At 43.9% G+C, this 11,746-nt stretch overlaps 1 protein-coding gene across 1 annotated transcript in view; it reads left to right on the top strand.

Moving 5' to 3' along the window:
* Positions 1 to 364: 364 nt before the first annotated feature.
* Positions 365 to 11,746, top strand: part of serinc4 (serine incorporator 4) — a 51,505-nt gene continuing 40,123 nt past the window's right edge. The window contains exons 1-3 of the mRNA XM_065012180.1: positions 365 to 831; positions 5,921 to 6,088; positions 10,368 to 10,546. Of these exons, the coding sequence (XP_064868252.1) occupies positions 766 to 831; positions 5,921 to 6,088; positions 10,368 to 10,546 (413 nt within the window). The 5' untranslated portion in view covers positions 365 to 765. The remainder of the gene's footprint in view (positions 832 to 5,920; positions 6,089 to 10,367; positions 10,547 to 11,746) is intronic.

The following is an 11,746-nucleotide window of genomic DNA, read 5'->3' as shown; positions in this document are numbered from 1 at the left end:
TGGGCGGCGCTGTGTAGGAAAGCAGAAGGTATCTTATAACATCCTTAAATGTAAAAAGAAAATGACAGTAATTTGCGGGTAATTCCATTCTGATGGGTATGTAACCCAATGAACAGCGTGGCCCAAGCCTATTGTGACCATGGGGCTGCTCTGTCCTGTGTGTGTGTGTGTGTGTGTGTGTGTGTGTGTGTGTGTGTGTGTGTGTGTGGCCTGGAGGCTGTCTCTGGAGCAGTGGAGCAAGGTCCCTGGGGGAAGGGAGGGACAGATGGGACTAACACATGCCCCGCCTCCCTCTCTCCCTGGCTCTGCCTAATCTGCCAGGGTAAAGCGGAGCAGGGGGAGGAGGGGTTGAGGGCATTCATCATCACCACCTCTCTCTCCAACTCTTCTGACAGCGTCTGACACAGAAGCAAAAAGAGAGCACACAGGATATGAGTAAAATAAATACCCGGACACTTTCTATCCCCCCGAAGTTGGATTGAGGCCGAGATTTAGCCAGGTTGGTTGGATGTGTCTTTGTGTTACATGTGATCCAGGATATAGCAGAGAAGAACTCAGGAAGAACTACCCTGTTGACCCGTTGGAAGTTGGATTGCACAACAACAAGTAGCGCTTTTGTTTTGTAACGCCGGTACTTATTTTGGGAAAACATTTTGTACTGTTTTAGATGTTAGAGGATCGTTTTCTGGGGACTTTTAGGATGTCATCCTCACAGGGTCTGTGATCTAACACCCAAAGCTGTCCGTTTTGGAGGGTTCTGAACGGATGACAGCCCAGGAGATGCACCAGAGTGGCATCTACAGCTACTTCCTCAACATGTTTGCCTACCAGGTGAGACAGAGTCCTGAATGACTGTTGGCGGGAGGGAAAGAGAGAACATATAAGAGGAATTATGGAGACGTTACACATGAATGAGAATGTGTTTGGATTGCTGTCTGTTTAGTAAGACATTGAGTCCCATATTTTCATGATACGTTTGCTAGTAGTTGTATTTAAACATAGTTATATTAGTTGTTGTGTTAAAACAGTTATATTAGTTGTTGTGTTAAAACATAGTAATGTAGTTGTTGTGTTATAACATAGTTATATTAGTTGCTGTGTTAAAACATAGTTATATTAGTTGTTGTATTAAATCATAGCTATATTAGTTGTTGTGTTAAAACATAGTTATATTAGTTGCTGTGTTAAAACATAGTTATATTAGTTGTTGTATTTAAACATAGTTATATTAGTTGCTGTGTTTAATCATAGTTATATTAGTTGTTGTGTTAAAACATAGTTATATTAGTTGTTGTGTTAACATAGTAATGTAGTTGTTGTGTTAAAACATAGTAATGTAGTTGTGTTATAACAGTTATATTAGTTGTTGTGATAAAACATAGTAATGTAGTTGTTGTGTTATAACATAGTTATATTAGTTGTTGTGTTATAACATAGTTATATTAGTTGTTGTGTTATAACATAGTAATGTAGTTGTTGTGTTATAACATAGTAATGTAGTTGTTGTGTTAAAACAGTTATTAGTTGTTGTGTTAAAACAGTTATATTAGTTGTTGTGTTAAAACATAGTAATGTAGTTGTTGTGTTATAACATAGTAATGTAGTTGTTGTTGTGTTAAAACAGTTATATTAGTTGTTGTGTTATAACATAGTAATGTAGTTGTTGTGTTATAACATAGTAATGTAGTTGTTGTGTTAAAACATAGTAATGTAGTTGTTGTGTTAAAACATAGTAATGTAGTTGTTGTGTTATAACATAGTAATGTAGTTGTTGTGTTAAAACAGTTATTAGTTGTCGTGTTAAAACATAGTAATGTAGTTGTTGTGTTAAAACATAGTAATGTAGTTGTTGTGTTAAAACAGTTATATTAGTTGTCGTGTTAAAACATAGTAATGTAGTTGTTGTGTTAAAACATAGTAATGTAGTTGTTGTGTTAAAACATAGTAATGTAGTTGTTGTGTTAAAACATAGTAATGTAGTTGTTGTGTTAAAACATAGTAATGTAGTTGTTGTGTTAAAACATAGTAATGTAGTTGTTGTGTTAAAACATAGTAATGTAGTTGTTGTGTTAAAACATAGTAATGTAGTTGTTGTGTTAAAACAGTTATAGTAGTTGTCGTGTTAAAACATAGTAATGTAGTTGTTGTGTTATAACATAGTAATGTAGTTGTTGTGTTATAACATAGTTATATTAGTTGTTGTTTTAAATCATAGTTATATTAGTTGTTGTGTTGTTGTGGGGTGGCAGGGTAGCCTAGTGGTTAGAGCGTTGGACTAGTAACCGGAAGGTTGCAAGTTCAAACCCCCGAGCTGACAAGGTACAAACAAATCTGTCGTTCTGCCGCTGAACAGGCAGTTAACCCGCTGTTCCTAGGCCGTCATTGAAAATAAGAATTTGTTCTTAACTGACTTGCCTGGTTAAATAAAGGTAAAATAAAATAAAAAATAATAAAAACAGTTATATTAGTTGTTGTGTTATAACACAGTTGTTGTGTTAAAACATAGTAATGTAGTTGTTGTGTTAAAACATAGTTATATTAGTTGTTGTGTTAAAACATAGTTATACTAGTTGTGTTAAAACATACAACATTAGTTGTGTTAAAACATAGTTATACTAGTTGTGTTAAAACATAGTAATGTAGTTGTTGTGTTAAAACAGTTATATTAGTTTTTGTGTTAAAACATAGTAATGTAGTTGTTGTGTTAAAACATAGTTATATTAGTTGTTGTGTTAAAACATAGTAATGTAGTTGTTGTGTTAAAACATAGTTATATTAGTTGTTGTGTTAAAACATAGTAATGTAGTTGTTGTGTTAAAACATAGTTATATTAGTTGTTGTGTTAAAACAGTTATATTAGTTTTTGTGTTAAAACATAGTAATGTAGTTGTTGTGTTAAAACATAGTAATGTAGTTGTTGTGGTGTTAAAACATAGTAATGTAGTTGTTGTGTTAAAACATAGTTATATTAGTTGTTGTGTTAAAACAGTTATATTAGTTTTTGTGTTAAAACATAGTAATGTAGTTGTTGTGTTAAAACATAGTAATGTAGTTGTTGTGGTGTTAAAACATAGTAATGTAGTTGTTGTGTTAAAACATAGTTATATTAGTTGTTGTGTTAAAACATAGTAATGTAGTTGTTGTGGTGTTAAAACATAGTAATGTAGTTGTTGTGGTGTTAAAACATAGTAATGTAGTTGTTGTGGTGTTAAAACATAGTAATGTAGTTGTTGTGGTGTTAAAACATAGTAATGTAGTTGTTGTGTTAAAACATAGTTATATTAGTTGTTGTGTTAAAACATAGTAATGTAGTTGTTGTGTTAAAACATAGTAATGTAGTTGTTGTGTTAAAACATAGTAATGTAGTTGTTGTGTTAAAACATAGTAATGTAGTTGTTGTGTTAAAACATAGTAATGCAGTTGTTGTGTTAAAACATAACTATATTAGTTGTTGTGGTGTTAAAACATAGTAATGTAGTTGTTGTGGTGTTAAAACATAGTAATGTAGTTGTGGTGTTAAAACATAGTAATGTAGTTGTTGTGTTAAATCATAGCTATATTAGTTGTTGTGTTAAAACATAACTTTAACACATAATAGTTGATGTGATATGACTATTGTTTTGTACCTAACTGGCCTGTTGTTAATACGTATCAGATCCAGAACTAGCAGATGTCAGTATCTGTTACAATGCAGCAGGTGTTCTATGTTGGATAGAGATCAATACACCCGTTGTACAGTAGTCTACACTGTGTCTCGTTTTATTTTGCCCCATTCTCCAACCCCTACGCTTGAGACCTGAGACTGTGTCCTGTATTAATGTTATTGGCAGGATATACATTTGATACAACAATGCAGGTTAATCTCATATTGGAAAGACGTGAGTCATTGTCCCACAAATCCAACATGACCTAGCCACTCTACAGTTTACACTCACCTAGTGAACCAGCTTTCTGTTGTAGATTAGAGAGATTAGAGCAATTAGAGAGATACAGATAGATCGATCGATAGATAGGATAGATTTCATCTACAGTTCTGGATGTTTATCAAAGAAACAGTCTATGCTTGTGTTTCTACTCCCCTCCCTCATCCAGTAACCCCCCCACCCCCAGTAAAATCCCAGATAACAACGACTTAAAACAGGACAAGCAGTTCAACACAGTGTATTACAATACAATGCTGTTAGTCTATAAATTGGTTTGACTCCAGGCGGATCAGATTTTCTGTGTGTTTGGACTAAATTCAACCACCTGTAACACGCAACAATCACCTGTAACACGCAACAACCACCTGTAACACGCAACGACCACCTGTAACACGCAACGATCACCTGTAACACGCAACAACCACCTGTAACACGCAACGACCACCTGTAACACGCAACGACCACCTGTAACACGCAACGACCACCTGTAACACGCAACGATCACCTGTAACACGCAACGATCACCTGTAACACGCAACGACCACCTGTAACACGCAACGACCACCTGTAACACGCAACGACCACCTGTAACACGCAACGATCACCTGTAACACGCAACGACCACCTGTAACACGCAACGACCACCTGTAACACGCAACGACCACCTGTAACACGCAACGACCACCTGTAACACGCAACGACCACCTGTAACACGCAACGACCACCTGTATAACACGCAACGACCACCTGTAAACACGCAACGACCACCTGTAACACGCAACGACCACCTGTAACACGCAACGACCACCTGTAACACGCAACGACCACCTGTAACACGCAACAATCACCTGTAACACGCAACAACCACCTGTAACACGCAACGACCACCTGTAACACGCAACGATCACCTGTAACACGCAACGACCACCTGTAACACGCAACGACCACCTGTAACACGCAACGATCACCTGTAACACGCAACGACCACCTGTAACACGCAACGATCACCTGTAACACGCAACGATCACCTGTAACACGCAACGACCACCTGTATAACACGCAACAATCCCCTGTAACACGCAACGACCACCTGTAACACGCAACGACCACCTGTAACACACAACGACCACCTGTAACACACAACGACCACCTGTAACACACAACAACCACCTGCCCAAAACCCTCATATCAAGGTGAAGCTCCTCTGAGAATAGTTCACTGAGTTCATTCACTGTGTAAATGATATAAACAAATATTACTTGGTTATTGAGAGCGTCATGCTTTCTCTGTGGTACTACAGTGAATTAGATGTTGGTGAATTTGTAAGCAGTTATGTGCAACTTCGGTGAGTTATGGAAAGAATTTCCTCTTGAGGGATAATCGATGTCATTCATTCATGCATTTATTCACTCACTCACTCACTCACTCACTCGTCACCTCTCTCTTCCTTCAGTTATGTAGCTTTCTGTCTAGCACTAAGGCTATGTTCAGTTGACTTCTGATTCACAGACATGTTGACTCCACTCCATCCTAAAATATGCTAAACACCCCTCTCCTTTCCATCATTCAAATATGTTGACGTTGGAGTGTTGGAGTGGTTGATGATGACCAAGGATTTGATCCAATTGGTTAAATACAGTATAATCCCTTTATTGTTGAATTTACACATCTCCTCACAGATATTGAGCATCTCTCTCTTCACCTCCTCCCAGTTACAGCTCTCACATATCATTTATATTGAAAATCCCTCTCTCCGCCTCCCGCAGATATATTGAGCATCTCTCTCCTCATCTCCTAGGATATATTGAGCATTGTCAATATATTGTTGAGCTGACTCCTCACTTGTTCTGCTCCCCAGATAGGTTTCTTCCTCTCTCCAGGTAGGTACCCTCCTCTCCTCTCCCCTCCCTCTCCCTCTCCTCTCCTTCCTCTCCTCTCCTCTCCTCTCCTCTCTCCTCTCAGATATATATGTGAACATATCTCTCTCCTCTCCACAGATATGTTGCTGCTGTGGCCCGGCCCCGTGTTCACTGTGCTGCTCCTTCTGCCCCCCGGTGAAGTCATCGTCCAGCACGAGGATCATGTACACACTCTTCCACATCATGGCCTGCGCCGTCTCCTGTCTCATGCTCTCACGCACTGTCTCCGAGGCTGTCCGGGACAATGTGAGTGTCTGATGTCATGTCCTCCTTTGGGGATCAACAAAGTTCCATCATGTCTGAGCACTTTGTTTGCTCTGAGGTGCTATAAAGTGTTCCTGTCCTGATTCAATTACATTAGTACATTAGTAATCTATTGTGGTCAGACTACTTAATATGCAATATTTGAGTTCTGGGTTAACCAAGGTTAGTACATTACTACTTTAGCGAAGGCCGGCAAACGTGCACCCTGAGAGTAACTCAATTAAATGTATTGTTGTGTAAATTAGTGCAGGGCTCTCCAACCCTGTTCCTGGAGAGCTACCGTCCTGTAGGTTTTTTCTACCAATCCTAATCTAGCGTACCTGATTCTATTTAATTAGCTGGTTGATAAACTGAATCAGGTTAGTTACAACTGGGGTTGGAGGAAAAACCTATAGGAGGGTATCTCTCCAGGAACGGGATTGGAGAGCTCTGAATTAGTGCATTAGAACAGCAGCACCTTGTAGGTCTCCAACCCTGGTCTTTCCAGCCCACAGGCAAACTTGCTAATCACCACACAACCAATAGGATGACATAGAAAGGGAAGGGTCCTTACACTATCTATTGCATTTGGGAAAACATATCCCCACACTTCACTCTACCAAGTCCCTCTCCAATGGCCTCATGTGTGCCATCCCACATCTCACGCGTCCCACCCAAACCCTCACGTGTGCCATCCCACGTCTTATGTGTGCCATCCCACGTCTTATGTGTGCCATCCCACGTCTTATGTGTGCAATCCCACGTCTTATGTGTACCATCCCACGTCTTATGTGTGCCATCCCACGTCTTATGTGTGCCATCCCACGTCTTATGTGTGCCATCCCAGGGCCAGTCTTATGTGTGCCATCCCACGTCTTATGTGTGCCATCCCACGTCTTATGTGTGCCATCCCACGTCTTATGTGTGCCATCCCAGGGCCAGTCTTATGTGTGCCATCCCAGGGCCAGTCTTATGTGTGCCATCCAAGGGCCAGTCTTATGTGTGCCATCCCACATCTTATGTGTGCCATCCCAGGGCCAGTCTTATGTGTGCCATCCCACGTCTTATGTGTGCCATCCCAGGGCCAGTCTTATGTGTGCCATCCCACGTCTTATGTGTGCCATCCCAGGGCCAGTCTTATGTGTGCCATCCCAGGGCCAGTCTTATATGTGCCATCCCAGGGCCAGTCTTATGTGTGCCATCCAAGGGCCAGTCTTATGTGTGCCATCCCAGGGCCAGTCTTATGTGTGCCATCCCAGGGCCAGTCTTATGTGTGCCATCCAAGGGCCAGTCTTATGTGTGCCATCCCAGGGCCAGTCTTATGTGTGCCATCCCAGGGCCAGTCTTATGTGTGCCATCCCAGGGCCAGTCTTATGTATGCCATCCAAGGGCCAGTCTTATGTGTGCCATCCCAGGGCCAGTCTTATGTGTGCCATCCCAGGGCCAGTCTTATGTGTGCCATCCCAGGGCCAGTCTTATGTATGCCAACCCAGGGCCAGTCTTATGTATGCCATCCCAGGGCCAGTCTTATGTGTGCCAACCCAGGGCCAGTCTTATGTGTGCCAACCCAGGGCCAGTCTTATGTGTGCCATCCCAGGGCCAGTCTTATGTGCCATCCCAGGTGCCAAGTCCCAGGGCCAGTCTTATGTGTGCCAACCCAGGGCCAGTCTTATGTGTGCCATCCCAGGGCCAGTCTTATGTGTGCCAACCCAGGGCCAGTCTTATGTGTGCCATCCCAGGGCCAGTCTTATGTGTGCCATCCCAGGGCCAGTCTTATGTGTGCCATCCCAGGGCCAGTCTTATGTGTGCCATCCCAGGGCCAGTCTTATGTGTGCCATCCCAGGGCCAGTCTTATGTGTGCCATCCCAGGGCCAGTCTTATGTGTGCCATCCCAGGGCCAGTCTTATGTGTGCCATCCCAAGGCCATCCCAAGGCCAGTCTTATATGTGCCATCCCAGGGCCAGTCTTATGTGTGCCATCCAAGGGCCAGTCTTATGTGTGCCATCCCAGGGCCAGTCTTATGTGTGCCATCCCAGGGCCAGTCTTATGTGTGCCATCCCAGGGCCAGTCTTATGTGTGCCATCCCAGGGCCAGTCTTATGTATGCCATCCAAGGGCCAGTCTTATGTGTGCCATCCCAGGGCCAGTCTTATGTGTGCCATCCCAGGGCCAGTCTTATGTGTGCCATCCCAGGGCCAGTCTTATGTGTGCCATCCCAGGGCCAGTCTTATGTGTGCCAACCCAGGGCCAGTCTTATGTATGCCATCCCAGGGCCAGTCTTATGTGTGCCAACCCAGGGCCAGTCTTATGTGTGCCAACCCAGGGCCAGTCTTATGTGTGCCATCCCAGGGCCAGTCTTATGTGTGCCAACCCAGGGCCAGTCTTATGTGTGCCAACCCAGGGCCAGTCTTATGTGTGCCATCCCAGGGCCAGTCTTATGTGTGCCATCCCAGGGCCAGTCTTATGTGTGCCATCCCAGGGCCAGTCTTATGTGTGCCATCCAAGGGCCAGTCTGTGCCATCCCAGGGCCAGTGTGCCATCCCAGGGCCAGTCTTATGTGTGCCATCCCAGGGCCAGTCTTATGTGTGCCATCCCAGGGCCAGTCTTATGTGTGCCATCCCAGGGCCAGTCTTATGTGTGCCAACCCAGGGCCAGTCTTATGTGTGCCAACCCAGGGCCAGTCTTATGTGTGCAGTCTTATGTGTGCCATCCCAGGGCCAGTCTTATGTGTGCCATCCCAGGGCCAGTCTTATGTGTGCCATCCCAGGGCCAGTCTTATGTGTGCCATCCCAGGGCCAGTCTTATGTGTGCCATCCCAGGGCCAGTCTTATGTGTGCCATCCCAGGGCCAGTCTTATGTGTGCCATCCCAGGGCCAGTCTTATGTGTGCCATCCCAGGGCCAGTCTTATGTGTGCCATCCCAGGGCCAGTCTTATGTGTGCCAACCCAGGGCCAGTCTTATGTGTGCCAACCCAGGGCCAGTCTTATGTGTGCCAACCCAGGGCCAGTCTTATGTGTGCCATCCCAGGGCCAGACTGATTTCTTGAATGTGTAGTAGTTAAACATTTAGGAGAGAAACAGAACATGGATTCCCGTTTGGATATCAGGCAAGTGTAGTATGTAGTAGGTTAAGTACGTTTCACTAGGTAGTGTTGGTCCCATCCACACACAAAAAGAGTCAGTAAGAAGTAGGGTTGCAAAGGGAGGGTATGTCACTGGAAACTTTCAGAGATTATTCGTGAACTACCAGAATGTTGGTATCTTTCAAGGATTTGATATAATAAGACATGTAAGTGGGCCTTTTGGGTACTACAGGTGTCTGTAATGATCTCTGGCCCTCTGTGGCCTTATCGCGTAACAGTTACAAATGAATGAAATAAGATGATTTTCAAATAAGAAATAGAACAACAAAGCTGTAAAACATGATCCTAAATATAAACCATCAACTTAGTGAATAACATTAGTGTTTAACATGAGGGGTATTTGTTTTTACACACTTCTATTTATTTGACTATGTCAGTATGTATGTATTTGTGTTTTGGCATCAAACTGGTGGCAGTTGTGAAAAAAGTAAACAGTTGGAAGTGTTGCAGAGTTAATTACAAATAATGCCATTGTTGGTTAGATGCTTTTCCCATTCATTTAGGCTGTTTTCTCTTGAACCGTATATTCTATCCACTAGAAACTCACGAACAATATGGACACAGATGTATAAAAAAACTATATATGAATACATTTTGTAAAAGTTATTCAAGTATAAATTACCAAAATGACGATAGATTGCCATAGATTACTAGTGCTTTTGACCAGGGCCCATGGTAGTGCACTATGTAGGGAATAGAGTGCCATTTGGGATGCATACCTACTCTCTCCCTGTCACTTTTTGTGGTGTAAATCCACTCATAATGTGTGCCAATGAGAATACTGGTTCTGTTTGTTGTGTCATGTCACATTCAATAACTGTCTGATGAATCGCTATGCTAAAGATACATGCAGTAGGCTGCAGGATCATTTCAGTACACTGTTTTCCTCCCAAAGAGAGAAAGGCCTGGAGGCGTCCACTAGCTAACCTCTAGGTTACACACACATACTGTACATGCATGTACACACACACACACTTAAAAAGAGAGATACGCACACACACACACACACACACACACACACACGCTCACAAATGGGCACACACAAACGGACACACACACGCTCACAAATGGGCACACACACACACACACACACACACACACACACACACACTCCATAACAGAGTGTGTTTGTGTGTTTCAGGTGCCTTTCTTCAACATGGTGTGTGACCAGGCCCATGGCGGAGGGCACTGTGAGATGCTGGTTGGCTACTCAGCGGTCTACAGGGTCTGCTTCGGCACTGCCTGCTTCTACCTGATGATGGCGCTGTTCCTCATCGATGTCAAGTCCAGCCAGGACTTCAGAGCGCTCATCCACAATGGGTCAGCAGTAGCTCTGAAGGTTAATTTATATTGGGGAGACGCAGGAGAACTACCATGGCGTATATGTGAATGAAAGTTTGCGTTCTACATGTAATACCCCTTTAAGGTGTTTTGTGCTAATACATCGTGTAACACCCCTCCCACTAGTACAGTACTAACGTCAATATCAACACGTCTATTTGAGGCTACGTGGGCCTATTCCTCACCTGCCTGACCAATGCACCAGTGTCCTTTTTTAACCAGCTTGTGATACTGTCCACTGCTGTGCTATTGATTAGAGCAGTGACACGCTCTAGGGGGGTTGATTAGAGCAGTGACACGCTCTAGGGGGGTTGATTAGAGCAGTGACACGCTCTAGGGGGGTTGATTAGAGCAGTGACACGCTCTAGGGGGGTTGATTAGAGCAGTGACACGCTCTAGGGGGTTGATTAGAGCAGTGACACGCTCTAGGGGGTTGATTAGAGCAGTGACCCGCTCTAGGGGGTGATCTAGGGGTTGATTAGAGCAGTGACACGCTCTAGGGGGTTGATTAGAGCAGTGACCCGCTCTAGGGGGTTGAGCAGTGACACGCTCTAGGGGGTTGATTAGAGCAGTGACCCGCTCTAGGGGGTTGATTAGAGCAGTGACCCGCTCTAGGGGGGTTAATTAGAGCAGTGACACGCTCTAGGGGGTTGATTAGAGCAGTGACCGCTCTAGGGGGGTTGATTAGAGCAGTGACCCGCTCTAGGGGGTTGATTAGAGCAGTGACACGCTCTAGGGGGGTTGATTAGAGCAGTGACACGCTAGGGGGTTCTAGGGGTTGATTAGAGCAGTGACACGCTCTAGGGGGTTGATTAGAGCAGTGACACGCTCTAGGGGGGTTGATTAGAGCAGTGACACGCTCTAGGGGGGTTGATTAGAGCAGTGACACGCTCTAGGGGGTTGATTAGAGCAGTGACACGCTCTAGGGGGTTGATTAGAGCAGTGACACGCTCTAGGGGGTTGATTAGAGCAGTGACCCGCTCTAGGGGGGTTGATTAGAGCAGTGACACGCTCTAGGGGGGTTGATTAGAGCAGTGACACGCTCTAGGGGGTTGATTAAAGCAGTGACACGCTCTAGGGGGGTTGATTAGAGCAGTGACACGCTCTAGGGGGTTGATTAGCAGTGGGGGTTGATTAGAGCAGTGACACGCTCTAGGGGGTTGATTAGAGCAGTGACAC

Source organism: Oncorhynchus nerka, linkage group LG27 (genome assembly GCF_034236695.1).
Source record: "Oncorhynchus nerka isolate Pitt River linkage group LG27, Oner_Uvic_2.0, whole genome shotgun sequence".
NCBI classification, from domain to species: Eukaryota; Metazoa; Chordata; class Actinopteri; order Salmoniformes; family Salmonidae; genus Oncorhynchus; species Oncorhynchus nerka.
Note: the sequence above shows the minus strand (reverse complement) of the source record. Positions and strands in the feature narration are given on the sequence as shown.